General features: G+C 37.4%; 1 protein-coding gene across 24 annotated transcripts in view; it reads right to left on the reverse strand.

Annotated features, from left to right (window-relative positions):
- Positions 1-19,218, reverse strand: part of rims2a (regulating synaptic membrane exocytosis 2a) — a 194,220-nt gene that overhangs the window by 40,147 nt on the left and 134,855 nt on the right. For 16 of the 24 annotated variants that reach the window (XM_053227795.1, XM_053227790.1, XM_053227786.1 and 13 more), the window contains 4 exons: positions 12,736-12,774; positions 11,318-11,424; positions 7,388-7,557; positions 6,558-6,749 (listed from right to left, as the gene is read on the reverse strand). In XM_053227795.1, coding sequence (XP_053083770.1) covers positions 6,558-6,749; positions 7,388-7,557; positions 11,318-11,424; positions 12,736-12,774 — 508 coding nt within the window. Of the gene's footprint in view, positions 1-6,557; positions 6,750-7,387; positions 7,558-11,317; positions 11,425-12,735; positions 12,775-15,237; positions 15,281-19,218 lie in introns of those variants that run through there. The other 8 variants (XM_053227794.1, XM_053227792.1, XM_053227785.1 and 5 more) reach the window with 4 other exon arrangements.

Below are 19,218 nucleotides of genomic sequence, written 5' to 3' on the forward strand. Positions count from 1 at the left end.
GAATAGTCTTTTACAGGACATTGTCTTACAAAAATGTATAGGGTTCAGTTTTTCAGATACGTTAACAGATTTTGAGGCTAGCTTATTACATGGATGGTCCACAACATTAAATGTAACTTGAAACAGATAAAAAGTATGATGTCACATACTTTAATAAATACAAAATTGTAATAGTTGGCGAACTTCAACACGTTTTGAGGCTAACTTCCTCAACATTAAATGTAACTAAAAACAGATAAAAAGTATGGCATGCTTTTCTTTAATAAATGTTCATTCATAATAGATGACAAATTGCTAATTAACTAAAATAAACAAGCAAGGACAAAACACAGGTTTATATTAATGCACCAGTTATATAATATGTTATCGTTTCTATAGTAACAGCTAATTCACAGGCACTTGTATGACAGACGCTTACATAATTTAAGCCTAACAATAAATGTATTGTTATTAAACACTGCTCTGGTGAAGAGGAATAAAACACTTCTGGATGTGTTGTTATTGAAAAATAATCAACTTCAGGGTGGTAAAGGCATCACACCACCCCATCGTTGATTATTTCCCAATAACTGCACACTCCATTGTGTCGTAGTTATTCCTTACTTACGGTATTAGTTTTGTGAAGGGCGCCAAAAATTCTGGAGAATGGAATCGAACAGAATAGATGACCTGTTGGCTTGTTCCTCCTAATAACCCAAGGACAGAAAGTGCCCTGCAATTAGTATAATTTCTGCAGGCAACGTGATGCAGAACAACGGTTTCCATGGGAACCATGGCCCTAGTCAAGCCAATCCATCATATTAATTTTGTCAGGCCACTTTGGTTTGGCCAAGAAATCATGTATGCAATTAAAACACAGAAGGTGGGGTGCTCCAGCGCTTAGTATTATATGATATGCACTATTGTTATTTCTAATGAAAGCGCACAAGCAGATGACTGATCATGTGATTTAGATTTAAATGGCAGATTAGATTTAGATGTAAATCTATTACTTTATTTACAATATCAGTTAGAGTTATGGCAGAATAGATATGATCCAGCAGATTTTACAACTTCAATGCTTTATTGCTCTCAGTGAGCATTACACTCGGTGTTTATTTCAGCACAGATTATTACCATATTCATGTGACTACCCTGGAGGTCTTGTTTCTGGGAAACGCAGGCCAGTGCAGAGAAGAGAGAGTTGAAATATGGTAAATAGGGACATCATGTCAGAGCACTAACTAGCCCCTACTGGCTTTGTTTACTGTCACTCAGTTTTCTGGTTTAAATGCGTACAGTTTAGAAACTTCAGGCACTAATATATAATAATCTCTTAAACTATTGGGACATGTCTGTTGGTCCAGACGTCTATTCCTTACTCTAGTAACTACTGTACATCATTTTCCTGTAGGTTTCATTGTAATTCTTATATTGACACATATTCTGTTAATTCTATTCATTTTTGAGCTTTAAAATCAATGTAGTCAGTGTGATTGGATTTTGTATGAATTCTATATGAATTTGTAAGAAGTAATGTTAAGGCTACACTCGCCCGTAAACTTAAGACTTACTATGAAAAACTTCTGTGGCCAGGAACCGAAGGAGAAAAACGGGCCGTGCTCTCTGGGTAGGAGAGATTTCATACACTAAGTAGCCAATCATGAGCATCTGTGAGCTCATGTATGTGGAAGAAGGCAGATAGCTCTTTCCTCCTAGTGCGTTACGCTGCCCTGTGTTGCAGCATGGGCAGCAGTTTGAAATAGATGTGACTGGCTGGATTCACGTGTTTCAGAGGAAGTTTGTGTTAGCTGCTGGAGGGAGGGAACTGGGGAGAAAATGGGGGAAAGAACAGAACTAACCAATGCATACTCTACTTAAACGAAATTGAACAAAAGTCAATATCGACCTCAGTAAAATTTCTCACAATATCAGTTTGATAGCATATAGAGAGGCAATGCCTGAACCTGAATTTTACTCTTTCACACTGCTGGTCTGCTTCGAGCCATGACCTTTAAATGAATGTGTGCAACAGCAAAGCAAGTGAAAGCAATGCTAATGAAATTCTGTTTCATCATCAGGCTCCAGACTGATCAAATGTCAGTCACTCTGGGTGCTCTGTTACAGACTCTAGCATTTAACGTCCCCTGTATGTGTTCTTCTATATGTGTATGCTAAATTATACATGTGTATTAGACAATGAATTAATAGTGCATGCATGTTATTTGGTGATCCAACTGGGTGTTTGATAAATGGGTAAAAAAGTATCATATGTTATTCTTTAATAAATATAAAATTGTAATTGTTTGCACATTTCTATAATATAAGAGAAATAAAAACAGTTTTACTTTAGTTTACATGCACTTTGCAAAGTAAAAGACACATACTGAAGGTACAAAAGATATGCATGTGTGATAAGGAAAGGTTAAGTTTAGCATGTTTTTTTTCTACATTTACTACATTAAAGGTCTATATTTCTAAATCTTAGTGTCACATATTCTCACTCTCAGCACACAACTTGCATTTGTTCTCAGTTCTCCATCTGCTTTTGTTTATGTTTTGCCATGTGCCTTTGTTTTGGTTTTGGTCCTGTCTCCGCCCCCTTTCATGTCATTCGTCTGTTACCCACTGTGTTCCCCTGTTTAGTGTTAGCCCTTAATTAGTTTGTCTACTTATGATGCCTTCAAATCCTCCTCAGCAGTTTGTGTGTTTAAGTTCAGAGGTCATGATTACTGTGTGTGTTAAAGTGGTTTTCGTCAGAAAAAATGGATGGCGTGATAAAACTTCTGTTTTTTTTTTTTTTGTATCAACAACATGAAGTATATTTTGCCTAACTGAATGAAAATAAAAGAACAAATGTACTGACAGTTAACATGAAAAATTATCACTTAAATCTTACTGTTTGCTGTAGCTGCCATGACTTTTTGCCTTAAACTTATAGGAAAATATGAGTCGTAATTACAGCATTGTGGTGCCATTTAAGTGCACTAAACTCATAATTACAATACTTCTGGCAGGACTTGAAGGCAGCATTGTTTTGCATCATCACCAAGCTGTAGTTTCTTGTTTCCTAGTTCATATTCCTTGTTATTTTGTCCCATGTCTGTTTATTTGACTTGTGTATATGGATATACTGGTGATAACCCTGTCTGTCTGTATCTTGGCCCATGCTATGCATCACTTCCACAATTCCTGGACTCCACATAATCAATCCATTTTCCATACTGCTTATCCAACACAGGTCACGAGGGAGCCTGAAGTCTATCCCAGGGAACTCTGGGCCCGGGTCAGGGTACACCCAGGACGGGGTGCCAACCCATCGCAGGGCACAATCGCGCACACATTCACACACTATGGACAATTTGGAAATGCCAATCAGCCTACAATGTGTGTTTCTGGACTGGGGGAGGAAACCTTGCTAACCACTAAGCCACCGTGCCCCGACTCCACATAATATATAACCTACTGGTTTTATGCTATGCCTCCCACTACCACATTACACTTAATACCATAGCCTTTTAAGCATAATTATTTTCTAGTAGCCCTTAATTAACTTTTCTTTGTAGAACCTGGGCTGCATGAATAAGCAACTAGAGGTTAAGAAATCTATCAAAATAAAATGTATTATAGTTATTATTACTTTGAAGTACTATGCTTTAAAACAGGGTTAGAGCCTTTTCTGGAAGGGTCTTTTGAGAACACTCTGGATTCAGGGTTCTACAGAGAACATTCAAGCATTTTATTCAGAGGAACCATCTGAAGAACCTTTCAGAATGCTAAATAGAGGCGTCTTTCCTAAGAGTCTACAACTAGTTAGTGATCTGTTCTTTTCATTGTTTACGTGAGAAGGTTTGCCTTATACGGTCATAGTCAATGACCCCATTTACTGTTATTTTTCCCAAACACTAAATGACAGAAAATTGGCAGTGAAAAATATTCTAGACAGCTGGCTAAGATTTTAATACATCTAGTTTAATATGAAGAATTCTGGTAGTTGTGCAGCACAGCAATGCGACCACTGAGAAAACAAAATCCTTTTAAATGCCCACAATGACCTGCTGGCTGTTCTAATAACACTCTCCTTTACCAACTACTCCTTTATTAACTCTAGATGAGAATAGCAAATGACGTCATTCCTCCAAATTCCCAATGAACCTACATTTCTAATTGCTTCTTAATTAGGTTAATGTTGGTCTTGTGGGTCCACTATATGCAGTACAAAGTATGACGAATTGGTGACTTTCTAATGTCTTCCTGTACTTTTAGCAGAATTCTTTCCCCTATCGGTGTAAATCTTGGGTAAAACTTGCCCTCCCCAATCACAGGTCTGAACCGCCCCACATATCTTATGCATGACTATGCATTACCACTTGAACAGACGCTTTATAGCTGAGCAACCAAGCAAGAGTATGCAAACTAACAAACAAAATGTTTTTCCAAAATCATACAAAGTTCTTCCTGACGTCTTGATTTCTGTCCACAACGTATAGATCAAATGACAATTTACTTGAAATGGTCTTACAACAGTTTGTTGGATATTTAAGGGTGTTTTGCATCTTCTACTTTGAACCTTCTCTAAAAGCACTGCTGGGTTCTACATAATAAAGGGATCATGCATATGATAATGTATCATATCGATTATCATGTGCAAAATCCCTACACTCTCAGTTGGCTTCTTTAAGTTTTCCTTCAGAAGAACTAACGGGAGAACCTTGCAGGATGCTACCCAGAGCCTTTTTCCTAAGATCTTCACTTTTCATTGTTTTTTTGTTTGTTTTTTGCTTTCTTTTAAGGAGAATTGTGCATGTTTGCCTTATATGGTAATAGTGAATGCCCCCCTCCCATTTACTGATATCATTTCTTTCCTGGCTCATGTATGTGCCATTCGTTAGTCATATGATTGCATAACAAGCTCATTTCTGCTGACATGTGCTACCTAAATATTACACAAGCCCTAATTGAAAGAAAATAAGTCCGCAATTCCTCCAGTGTGCACAGTGACATCATTTTTCCTTTTGATGAATGGATGTATCTCAGCACACAGTGAGTAATGGAGCAAAACATGATCGCATACTGGAGCATTAGAAAGAAGTGTGGACACCTATAACATAATGCTTTCGAACACTGCACCTCAGCCCAGCTCGATGTTCTTGTTATTAGAAAACTGTACACGTGATTGAGAACATGTTAACTGAGCCATCCATCGTGACCATATGCTCATTTAACCAGGTGTCCACTGCACAACAAGAAATTGGATGAAGTGTACAGCGTCATCGAAGCAAAGGTCTGTGTACTGCTGGTAAATGATTAACTGCAAACAGTCCGGCTGACTGCAACATTGAGCAGAGTTCAGTTTGCCACATTTTGGCAATGCCCATGTTTGTATATTCTTTAAACAAATCAGCCATCCAACACTAAGATTTGGACTTCCCAAAAACAGTTTATGCTCAAGTCTAACACATGCTTCAGTGGATTATCTCACCTGTATACAGTAGATTTGTGCCTAAGAACTGCTGATGTAATCATAAAGATTTACAGTATGCTTATACTAAACCTCAACAATATCACAGTGTTTATTTGACTTTACTGACTTTACTGACTTTACTGAAATATAAGTTTTGGTAGGATGATTGGTAGGTTCAGTGCAAAACTACAAAATCAAACGTAAAATACCAAACATGTCTTGGTAGATCATCCCCCTAAGTGGAAAATTAATTTTTCCCTTAACTGTACTTTATAAAGTATAGCCATACATGGATTAAAAGCACAAAATTCCAAAACTGGACATTTAAGACACAGTAAAACCCTTAGTCCATCATCTTGAATGACACATCATGTGTTGTAGTTTGCTATATCCACCAGTAGCTTTTGTTTTGCATTTAAAAAATGCAAACACAATGTAAAATTAAATATTTTCCTAAAAGATCTGGAATCTTTCTAATACAAATCTAAGACGCAGCCTGTTCCTAAACAGGATTGCTTTATTATTTCCTTTATTGCTGGCCAATTGTTAAACAAAAGTGTACTATAGCTAACCATTATCTGAACAATATAGACCAGATAATGGTTAACATAACTGTTATTAAAAACAAGTTGACTAACCATGATTTCGGTGTTTAGCTTGGTTAGCTGTTTTAGCATACAACAGGGCTATGGTAAGATGAAGCGAGACATAATAAACATTTGTAAACTTAAGCCTGGTTGCAACATGAAAAATAGCAACTGAGGGCCAACATGGGAAATATCACGTTGCAGCAAATAGTAGCACATAACCAAAGCTAGCCATTTTTCCTCTAGACTCACATGAAATCTGGGGGAAAAAAACAGTATTTCCTATGTATTTTTTTCCCTGATCTGATGGTATAGCCGATTTATGTTTAATTCTACTTCCTTGGTCTTGCCAATAAATCTATTTTTAAGAAATTTGAACAAATGAAATGGTATTAATTTAAACAAGACGAAACTGGTATCCTCATTCAGGCCAGTGAAAAATAGATTGAAAAATGAAAAAGAGAAAAAGAGAAAAGGCCTGAGGTGCAGTATTAGACACAGAAGGTGCCATGTTGATAGCACTTTACCTGAGGTCATTGTCTGAGAACCTCCTCTGGGCCACTTCCTCAATAGACTCCGCCTCTCTATCTACTCTATGTGTCTTTGCCTTTGGACCGCTCTCACAATCATTCCCCACCCCTCCCTCCTCCTCCTCGTGTAACACCTCCCCTGAGAGTTCCTCCCCCTCCCGGGAGAGGCTCCGCCCCTGCATCGTTTTGCTAGGACAGGGAAAAGCGGACGTCATGCAAAACAAAAAGGAAGAAGCAGACAAAAAATAAGCAAACAAACAAATAAATAAATAAACAAACAGTGACAGCAGGACAAATTTGGACATTCAACAACGCAGCAACATAAAGACGCTATGCAAACTGTGACGGCACAGAGTGACATACGTTGTTTTACCCACACACTCTATTTACTAAATAGCAATGGATGTCCCATTGGCTCATCTCTTTAGCTTGCATAACAATTGTTAGCAATCTTGAACATTTATATAAGAGATGGAGGAAATGTGACAAGAAGCTCTGCTTGGTAAAGATCTATAAGAACATTATAGGGTTATTATACCATAAAACCTTCATAGTCATAGTTTGCCAGTGACCGGTGTCTATTATAATAAAGTTCAGATGCTTGGCTCCGGTGATGCCTCTACAGAACCAAACCTGAACTCACCAACTCACATCCAGGAAATGAATTATTATTAGTACAGCATTTCCTGATTTAATAAAGGAAACAAGAACAGGGGTTTTCATCATAGACAACCCCGGAACTGCTCCTTAGTTACAGAGAAAAATGAATATGGACTATTTCACCCATCTCTGGCAAACATCCCCTTGACTTCTTGGCGGTGTCTCACCTGATCTTGCGGTTGCCTCGCGGCCGCTCCGACTGGACGGACATGTAGCTCGCGCTGCTGAAGCGAGAGGCACTGCTGCTTCTCGATACAGCGGACACGTCACTCACGTCGCTGTCGGAAGATTTGGCCGAGAGACTGTCCATCCCGTGTTTCCCGTCCCTGCTGGAATGCTATGGAGAGATCAAAGGATGCACTCAGACCATCATGAAGAATCAGCAGCAGTAATACAGCTTCATGAAACTTTTTTTTTTTTTTTTTTTTTTTTTTTTTTTACAAAGAAGCCACATTCTGAGAGAAATATAACTAACATGAGTTGATCTTTGGCCATACACACATCCATCCATTCATCTATCCATCCATCCAGCCAACCATCCATCCTTCCTTCCAACCTACCTATACATCCATCATGCTGTGATCCATCCATCCATCCAGCTACCTACCTATCCATCCATCTACCTAACTATTCTATCTATTCATCCAAGCTACCCATATATCCATCATCTTGTGATCTATCCATCCATCAGTTGAGCCATCCATCCACCACCTTCTAACCATGTGACCAATGATCCATCCATCCATCCAATTGCCTAGGTACCTACTTGCCCATCCATCCATTCATCCATCCATTCAACCTACCCATACAACCATCATGCTGTGATCTATCCATCCATCAGTTGAGCCATCCATCTTTACATGATCTTTCTATTCATCAGTTGATCTATCCATCCACCACCTTCCAACCATCTACTCAATAATCCATCCATCCATCCAGCCTACCCATACATTCATCATCATATAGTTTACTTTTATTTATAAAGAAGTTACATTCTGAGAGAAATGTAACATGAATTTATCTTAATTGGTACATCTACCCATCCATCCATCCATCCATCCTTCCTTCCAACCTGCTTATACATCCATTATGTTGTGATCTATCCAAACATCTGATGATCCATCCATCCATCTTATTATCCATCTATCCATCCATCCATCCAAGCTACCCATATATCCATCATCATATGATCCATCCATCCATTACCTTCCAACCATGCAACCAATGATCCATCCATTCCTCCATCCATCCATCCATCCATCCACAACAATGTATTTCCCAAGAGGTTCAAAGTAGAACCCCTTTAGCAAGCTAGAACCTTTAATCATTCAAAGAACCCTTGAAGAAGCCTTTTTTTCTATGAGTAAAGGTGTGAATGCAAATTAAACCTAGAGGGAAAAACACGCAGATGAAAAAATCACCTTTTTCTATCAGTCTTTTATAAGAATAATTTCACTCGCTGTCTCTGTCATCTCTCTCTGTCTCGCGTGCCATCTGTCCACATTTCCACCAATGCTATCAAGGAAGTCAGTTTCACTGTACTTGCATGTCACACTTCTCTTTTCACATTTTTCCATATCAGACAATGAAGAGTCGTTTTGTTTGAGCATTTAGACATACTCTTCTGCCTGCTAAGATAACACTGTCCAAGTGTAGTTGTTGATATGGTGAAGTTTTCTGTGGAGATATTTATTTCTGTGGAGATATTTATTTCTGTGGAGATATTTATTTGAAGCTGTCACTTTAGGTTTCCTGACATGGGAAAAACCTTAAATGTAACTATAAACAGATAAAAAAGTATGATATATTGTTTCTTAATTAATAAAAAATTAAAATGTCAAATTGCTGTGATATAAGAGGAATAAAACACTTTGGGACATGTTGTTATTGGAAAATAATCAACTTTGTGTCAATTTTCCTGTTGTGATATTGTGAGGCCTCGTATCAACCACAAAATAATTGCATTGCCTAATCAGAACGTAACTTGTGTTCATTGTTTACCTCTTAAATTACCTTATAGTAATAAGCTGCACTTTATTAATTCTATGGCACAAAGTTCTACTGCAATTGGTAACCTGGGAACATCTTACAAAACACACTCAAACAGCTTGCTTTTATAAAATATTGGCACCCTGTTTAGATTACTTACTAATGTTGCAAGGTGTAATTGGGCTAAATAGTTTTATTTCCAGTGTCAGTTATTTTTTTTCTACATCAATTGCTAAGGGTTTTAGTTAAACACACACTTAAGAGCATTATACAATAAAATATATCTTTCTGACCACGTTTTTGAATAGTTATTTATCAACTGCTGAGGTTAAGGACATTATGACTACAACTTGTGGAATCTTTCTTCCAGTTCCTGAGTTCAAGTACACAGCGTAAGTGTTCTTTTCTCTACAGATGACACAATTCAAACTTAAGGGTCCTGCATGTTTTGTTCGTGATGCCATTGAGTCACTGCTTTTGTAACAGACGCCTTCTTAGACAACCTGACTCCACTACGGTGATTATAAACAGTGTCCTTCATGATACATGATTTTTCTTGACCTGTTTTTAATAGGCTTGAGTTTCAAGCAAAGCATAACGCTAGTTTTTGGACAATGCAAGACTGCACAAACATGACTTATTTGGCAGGAAGAGGACAGGCTGTACATCCCCAAGCATCATTTAATGCGTACGAGTCCATTCTTTGAGTTCCTAGGAAGACCACTGGACAATCTGTCCTAGCATCACTGCACTAAAGTGTGGTTTAAATCATCTTGAGCCAGCCAATTTGCAAAAGCACCACAACAAGCTGTTAATTAACTAGACTGTGTGTGGTGTTTTTGATCGCGGCGAGTTTAAACAAAGCTGTCCGGATGCTTGAGAAGTAGGAATCTATTTTTACAGAAGTAGGTTGAGATGTTCTTTGGCTGATTCTGCACAGTAAAACAGAAAGCTGTCCAAGACACTGACCCATATTTAATGAATCTTCTGTGGCTGCATGTGCACACAATGTCGTTTGAGTCTAAATGTAGAGCTCTTTTTATTGAACCAGTTATTTAAAATTTCATTCTTTGCTAATATATTAAATTATATCAGCTGTGGTCCATTCTGAAGTGAAGTCTAGGCAACCATTTGTAGTGTTGTTCCAAACAGAAGTGAAAAACATATTCCTCAACTTACTAATTAGTGCCTCCTCCACCTTTTTATTCAAACAAAGAGACCATAGTCGTGTCCACATGGTTTCTATTGTCTCAATATACTGTAGATTGTGGTTTCACAGGTCAAAGTACACCTAGACAAAGTTACTACATTTACCTACTTTATATTAATGTATAATGACCTACTTTACAAAGTGCAAAACTGGGGGTAGTATGAGGAAGTATTTTTGTATAAATGGTGCTAACTAGTTTACATGTCTGATTGCACAGCCTGTAGAAAGTGGAAGTGTGAATTTGTAGGCAATTCTATGGCTTTTATGCTTCACTTACATGCACAAGTGGGAAAAAACTGAGATATTGTGTAAAATATGCAGGAAACATGAGCCTGGGTCATCCATGTGTGCATCAGAGTCAGTGAGTATTGACACACGTGTCAGCGTATCTGCTGCATGACACAGACCAGTGTGAATTGGTACTAAGGTGTACACTGTGTCTGAAACCACTCCCTTAGTCACTCGCTTAATCACGCTTTGTGGTACTTCATGTGGAAATAAAGCGTGTTGGATGCACACTAAAGTAATAGTGCACTATCCAAAGAATATACACCTATGGGCCACTTTATTGGATCATGTGTACCTTTGCTACTGTATCAGTGTTGAGAGGTCTGAGATGCTTTTCTGCTCACCATGATTGTAAAGAGTGGTTATATGGTCATTTCAAAATGATCTGGCACCATCAACCATGCCAAAGTCAAAGTCACTGAGATCAGATTTCATTCTCAATCTGCTGTTTGATGTGAATATTAACTGAAGCTCTTGACCTGCATCTGCATGACTTTACGCATTGTGCTGCTGCCATATGATTGGCTGATTGGAAAACTGCATGAATGAGCAGCTGTACAGGTGGTTGATTTTTTATTTGCACGTTCATACACATGGCTCATTGACTTGCCTTTGAGTGGTGGTCTTTCTCCAGGCGGGAGTCGGAGCCTGCTCCCTGCTTATACTTTTCCACCTTCAGCTTCATCTGCCGTGTCCTCTCCTCCATGTCCATAGCACCTGCCGGACATGAAACAGTGGTAAGTATGTGTGAAAAAATGTGTGTATAAGTGTGTGTTGGGGGGAAGAAAGGGGTTATAAAGCCTGATGATGCTTGGTGTGGGGGAAGCCTGGATGGTAAAAGCAGAGCAAACTAAAACAGGCCTTATTACTAGCTCAGTTGGAAATGTCATGGTGTGTGATCAGCATGTCGGAGTGTGTGTGTCTCGCAGATAAAGCTCGATAGAAAAACAGCATAATGTCTTCCATGTTTTGGACAGATTTAAAGGTAATGCCATAATTCAATTAAAGTATTTGATGAAAATGCTACATAATGAGAACAAGCACAGGTAAATGTAGCATTTTCTGAAGTCCAACATTTAATAAGCCTCCTTCATTAATACAAAGAAAGCAAGGAAGAAAGCATATGTTTGGCAAAATATTGGCACCCCAACTAGAGTATTTGCCTATCCCTGACTCCAGATAAATCCCCACTGTAACTCCATTACAATTGTAACCATTGTAATTTGTAAGATGACAAAAAAAATGTGCTGACTTAAGATGCAATATATTCAATTAAAATACCTCATTTTTATAAGCTAAATAAGAATTTTCCATTGGGAGGTGAAGTTATTTTCAAAAGCCCAAAAGACACCAAAAAAATCCACTTTCATCACTTTTTTGTGAGTTTTTGTTATAAATTGTACTCCCAAAGAAAGAAAAAAAAAAAACACATTTTGTTCTACTGGAGCATTCGTGCTGCTTTATGCTGAGTCTTGAATTTCAGCAGGTTCATTTCAAAAGGAAATAAAAAAAACATTCAGAGTGTTGTGCAAGCTGCTAAGCTGTGAGAAGCTGTGTATTCTCATTTTCGGCTCGGCATGAAATCAATCTACGAATCCATCTTAAATGACATAGGAAAAGCTGAATCAGTGAATTTGATTGGAAAAATATCAGTCCTTGGGGAGAGGGCTGTTGTGCTTTTAACAAATTAGTATATTATTAGTAATGATTTATCCACTAATTCGGTAATAATTTAGCATAGAGGTCAAAATCATATTAGCTTTTCAATGTAATGCACTAGTACTGCATCATATCAGCTATTCCCAATTCAGTATCATATAAAGGACAGTAATTAGCTTTCAGTAATATCTTAATATTCATTAAAAGAAAACGGTTCTTAGATATTTTAATCATAGGATGAAAAAGATCTTTTCTGATTGCAGCGTCTCTTTCATTACAGTTTCCATTAAAACGATATTCTGGCTCGATTTCCTCACAGGAAATCTCTTTTTTTTGGCATCAGTGACGCCAAAAAACCATCTTGCCTACCTTCATCTCTGTTCTCTGGGCTTGTTTTCTCTCTCTCTACTTTTCATATATAAAGATGGCGATGTGAAGCAAGATGGAGGAAAGAAAGGAGGGGAAACAAAGCAATCAATGAGTGATTACAGCCTAAATTAGACAAGAAACAACGTCAAGAAATCTCCCATGCCTCAGGATAATAAATATCAGCAGTTCACCGATATTGACTTATTGATGATGCTGATATGAAGCCGGTTTTATTCGGCACCACTGACTGCATGGCTGAAACCTGATTATATTAAGCCTGATGAAGGTTAATATAATCTATCCATTGCCAATCTATATGGCCAATGCCATACACTGTGACAGGATAAAGCAGAACAAAGATCAGGTCAAGAACGTGTAAGTGAGACGGTGAGATGTGTAGTTCTGAGAAAAGCTGTAAAGATTTTGTTAGTGTGGCTTCATGACAGGGGTCGAAAGTAACTCGCATTTCCTTTCAATAAAGGAATTAATAAGCAAATCAAATAAAGGGAGGGAGGAAACTGTGACAGAGGATTTTAGAAACATTTTTCAACATGTTTATTAACCTTTTCTACTCTTCAACAGTTTTATAAAGAAATATATATATATATATATATATATATATATATATATATATATATATATATATATACACTACCATGTAAAATCTTGCTGTTATTGATGGTTATATTATGCTATTTATTATTAGGATCATATCCCATTCATTCAAAAATCCAGATTATAACAAAAGGCAGCCTGTGATGATATTTGGGTGGATTATATTTATATTTATATTTTTCACTGGCTCACCAAAGGCATATCCAATGAGAAATTATGAAATAAATATGAAATGACTCACTTCTGCGACGTTCAAAAAAGAATTATCGCTAATAAAGCAGAGGCTGTTTTTCCACTGCACATTCAAACACAAATTGGACTCGACAGAACTCAGGGTTCTAGTTTGGTCTTTAGCATTAGAATAGAATTTCCTCCTCACCCAAGACTAAACACTGCTGGCAATCCAGTTTACCAATTAGGTTAAGCCTGTGTCTGAAACTAGGCCAGATTCACTATATGGCACTAACTGCAGTAGAATTTGTAGAGGTGCCTGAAAAGAAAGAAGAGAATATCTAGTGCACAAGCGATGTTTCCACTGGTTGCCACAAAATACCCATAAGGCACAATTTTCACTGAGGAACACAGAAAGGCAAGAATCCTGAAAGGATGTTCGGCTCGGCTATTTTATGGTCTTTTACTTTGCAGGGCAAATAATTGTGTGAATAGTGAGTTAGCTAACTTTGCACGTGTTTAAGCAAAGGAACATCACTACTGTCACAGAATAATAAGCAAACCTGTATAATGTAATGTTCAAAATTGTTTCTTTCTAACACCAATAGTGTCCTGTATGGTGTTCCAGAAGTTTTATGCTTATGGTGTACAGTTATTTGTATAGTAGTGTTATTTAGCAAAGTGTAATTATATCATTGCTATGGTGAAGCCTTCTATAAGGAGATATTTATTTAGCATTTATAGAAATCTTCAAGGTGGAGCTTGTCATTAACATGACATTAACGTGATAGGCTGAATTTTTTTGTCATATTAATTTCAAGAGAAATAAAAAATTTTTTATACATTTTATACAATACAATTTGGAAAAATTGAAATCATTGGCAAATCACGATGTTATAAGAGGAATAAAACACTTCAAGATGTGCTTCTAATGGAAACTTCATGGTGGTAAGAGTTACTATGCTTCATGTTGGGTCACACCACACTACCACATGATGGTGATGATTTTCCTATAACAGCATGCCCCCAGTATTGTTTAAACATACTGTACATAACTTACGTAACTAGCACTGGATTAGTGGCCAATGAAAAAAATCAATTTCATTTTTCTGGTGCTAAAAGGTCTGGTTCTGTGCAGTGGAAAAAGGCAGAAAGTGAACCTATAACAATATATGTATTCTTTTGGGGGAAAAGTGTTAGTTACAAAGCACATACTTGGAAAGTATAATAATACTGTATAGTAAAATGCGGCAGCCATTTTGACTGACTTGTTAAAGCTATAAAGTTTTCCCAATTTCCTGTACATTTTTAAAAATTACAAGGTCTAAGATTGTGGTAATCTTGAATATGTAGGGTTTTTTTTGCAATTGTGTCAGGTTCAACAGAGGGTCTGTGTGTTATCTTAAAGAAGGAGTAGGAGTAACTGCAATCGCAAATTTCCAGCTCTCAGTTATATCTCATCTGCCTAACTTACCTATGAAAGCTGTACATTACATCAAATCAAATCAAATCAAACAAGTTCCAGATGTACGGCCAGATGAGCAAGACTGTGTGTGACCAGAAAGCTGAGATTGTGGCCACATATACACACACACACACACACACACCCATTCATTTCAGATCCTCTTTGAGCTGAAGCAGTAATGGGCATGAGTGAGGAAGAAGAGGAAGAAGTGCAGGGAGTAAAGAAGGAGCAGAGAAGAAGGGAAGACAGACCTGAGTTTGTCCAAGTAGTCGAATCCATGTCTTCTGAAGGGGGGGGGGTTATTGTGGTAAGTGGAGGGAGGGGGTCACATCACACACACAAAACACAAACACAGAGGACATGGGTGTAAGAAGGTGTGTGTGTGTGTGTGTGTGTGTGTGTGTGTGTGTGCTGAGAAGGAGTGTTAAAAAGTATGGAAGGTGTCAGGGTTAGGATACGGGAAAGGGGGGTAACATTAACACAACAATACAACAACCACAACAACAACAACAACAATAATAGTAACACAAAAATTAAAGGGAAAAGTCACAAAATGAGGCAGAGTTTAGAGGTGACGTCAGTGACTTTCTGAAGAAGAATCTTCTGGAAATGTTAAAATGATGTTAATAGAGGGAGCACAAATGAAGACACAGAGCCCAAGAGACCTGAAGAGAGAAGGATAGAATAAAAAAAAAGATAGAGGCGTAGAAGAGAGGAGGGGAAGAAGCTCCACCCAAGTAAGGTTGTGTAACTCTGTGGAAGCAAAACCTGCTAAAAAAGCCCTAAACAAAGAGAAAACTGGAGAACAATAGCTCCCTAAACACACACACACACACACACACTTTCAAGTGGTCCTTTAGGCGATGCATGACACTAATTGGACAGTACTCTTGCCTATGCATATTCAAATCCCTCAGTAGAACGTAAATCTGCTTACAGTGCTAATTTTTTTCATTCCAGTTTTCTGGATTTAGTAATGATGAGCTCTGCTTTTATCTACTGCTATCATAAATCATAAGCCGAGCACAGTGCGCTTGAAATCACATGAGCCAACATGCTACTGCAGGACAACCTGCATCACCATGACTGGAATCTTTTTTTAAAAAAAAAAATTCTTGCATTTTATCTTTTAGCTTTCATCTTTCCAGTCTAGAAATCATACTGCATACTGAAGGGGTTTTAACTCATCATCAGTTCACTGTAAAACACGATTATCATTATCAAGGTCAACTAAACTTGCACAAAGATAGAACTCTATTCCCAAAAATAATTTGTAGAGATGTAACTTAAAATGTAAGTTTGGCTTGTTTTCCATTCACTTACATGGGAATGGGCGGGGTTAAATATAGTACTACAGCCAACCACTAGAGGGCCGCAGAGACATTTAAGCTTCATTTTTCCACCCGTGTTAAGACGTACAAACCCCAAATATTTGATATCTGAGGCTAGTTTATCTAGACAAAGTGGGCGTGAAGCAAAAAAAAAAAAAAACCTACCAGAAGCAAATGCATCTTTCACACCCCATGTCCTTTCCCCTTCAGTGAACTGGCTTTTGAGTGAATTCAGTCTGAGTTTGGTCTGAAAGGCATATTTTTCACTTGTCTCCTGAATCGCCATAGCAACATGTCAAAAATCGTACATGCTAAGATTAAACCATGACGTTTCATAGACTGAATCTCTTAGGCTTATGTACATTTTTCTATGGCACGTAGTTCGCTAGCTAAATAGCGATTATAACATCGTCTTTAGGAAGACCGACCATTTTTACAGTCATGTTTGTTAAACTGGCTCTTTATTTACCTAAATTCACTTTTAGGCAAGGTTTGAGAGTAAATAAAACATTTCTACCTCATTTTGGGGGAAATGAAATTATTTTCAAAGCAAGTTATACGCAGAAAAATCCAAGTTTGGTCAAAATCTGATTTTTCACCAGCCGCAGTAACATCCAGTTGGTTTTCCTTCATTATGTATGTTATTGCATCAGCTGTGATATACATTGAGAAACTGTTTCTATGTCCGTATTGACCCTATTGAGATCATGTCAACAAGTTCAGTATCTAAGAAGCTCTGACTCAATGTCCAAACATCCTCAGAACAAGACGAGATAAGTGCAATCCGCAAGCAAACGGCTGAGCACGGCCATGTTGCCATGGCAAAGCGAGCGAAAGCGTGTACCCCAGAGGAACACTTTCATTTGCAAATCAATTTGTTTTCTGTCTCAAACCACAAACAAGAGAACACGGTTCAATTAAGTACAACAGCACGGCTAATACAGAGTGAAACAGACTGACGTTTATGTGATCCCCGCAATCACAATCACAAATTGCACACTTTAGACTACCTCGCTCAGTTCCAGTAATCAGCTGTACTCTTCCTGCAGCTAAGAGCTTCTAGCAATAGAGATTCAGGTGACAGAGAAATGCTGACAATCAGGATTATCTTGGACTTCTCTGCAGCATCTGTTTGCAAAGATTGCATATTATTTTCACTCATAGCTTGTGGTGGTGGTACAAAATGTAATATGATCTGACGTACAAAATGCTCCATTGTACTTTATCTCTAATTTCTCATCGCCATTCTGTAATCCGGACCTTCTCCTCTCTATATCACACTGAGTGTGCATTAATGCCTAGTAACGCTGCACAATAATGGCCAAAATGTTAAAGAAATTTATTAATCAGAAATAGATTTAATATTATTCGGCCAAGGTTGAGTGCAAAAAAATTGCAGCCACCATGGTTTGTGGGTTAAAAAAAAAAAAAAAAACTCAAAAATAATAAACAAAAAAAAAAAACTACTACATTTCTACTGAATATTAAATGTTTTCTACTGAATATTAAATATTACAGATATTAAATCTAAGTCAGGAGCAAAATACTGAACTTCACAAAGTTATTTAATTTCATTCATGCAAGTTTGCTAAAATGTCATGTAAGTCAGATGCACAAAAAGGAAGAAGAACTGGTTAAAAGCAAGTGCACTGCAAAGTTCATAAAGCAGAACTGAATATCGGATTAGAAAGAGTTATAGCTCATTATGCATTACAGCCATTTACATTTTGTGGGCTCTCTGTGTGTGTGTGTGTGTCTCTGTTTCCTTTGGGCACCCATTTTAAGTGGTTTGACCTTTGGAATTTGGAAATAAGGGTGTGCTAACTTTTGCACTCAACTGTAGATGTAATGGAGAGCTTGTGATTACTGCACCAGAGTCAATGAAAGGAAAAATTTGTATTTTTTTTAAGAAAATCATGCTTAATTGATTAAGAAATTCAATGTTGACTGTGCCATTTTCCGAATAGTGTGCTGCCTGTAGTCTCTGACACACACACACACACACCAACACTATTTTTAAAACTCAACTTGAAATCAAGCTTTTCCCCAGCATGCATTAGTTCTTATGATTATACGCCTCTTTATTTAAAGTATAAGTGCAATTGCTACTCATCTATAAGAGTCATTGGGTGATTGTGTTTAATTAATTAAGAAATCAAATAATTAAAGTATGATTCATTATCATGAGTTTTAACTGAACTACTTTAGCATTCTCGCAGGTCTGACTGCTTCGTGACGTTTCCTCGCAGCGTGTCTGTGTTCCAGCACTTCCTTCAGCAGCACGCTTCAGCACTGCACCAAACTGAGCCTCACTTCTAAATCACTTTGAACTGCCAAATAAATGTGACTGTAAAATGTTCTTATAACTGCGATCAGTCAAACCCATCCTTCATTTCTGATTCTATTCTTTCCACACTCAGGCGGTGGGGGTAAAGTGGCAGATTTGGCAACCGTGCCATTTTCAGAACAGAACCTCTCCTGACACTATTTTTTTTTATTAAAAATCATGTCATGAAATGAAACTTTCCCCAAGAATACATTTCCTTCAAAACAGCACAGCAATGGGTGAAGAGAGAAAAATAAAAATAAAGAAATCATTTATAAGCTCAAAATCAATTAAGATTGAATGCATTAAAAAAACTTAATTATTACATTTCTAATATGTCTGTTTTGCCATTAGCTTAAGGATCCGTGCAATTTAATTACTATCTCTGGTAATATGAAGTTGTTTCTCATACGATCAATTTCTACATAAATGAGCTAGTGTTTACTTTTTTGTTTTTTTTTCCCCCTAAAGATTCTAAGCTTTAAAGGTGCAGTCTGAAATGTTTGTAAGTAGTTCTAGCCCTGTAAATAAAGATCTAAAATCAAAGATAGCTTAGAAAAAAACATGCTTTGCAA

The sequence above is a fragment of the Pangasianodon hypophthalmus genome, chromosome 22 (assembly GCF_027358585.1).
Source record: "Pangasianodon hypophthalmus isolate fPanHyp1 chromosome 22, fPanHyp1.pri, whole genome shotgun sequence".
Classification (NCBI taxonomy): domain Eukaryota; kingdom Metazoa; phylum Chordata; class Actinopteri; order Siluriformes; family Pangasiidae; genus Pangasianodon; species Pangasianodon hypophthalmus.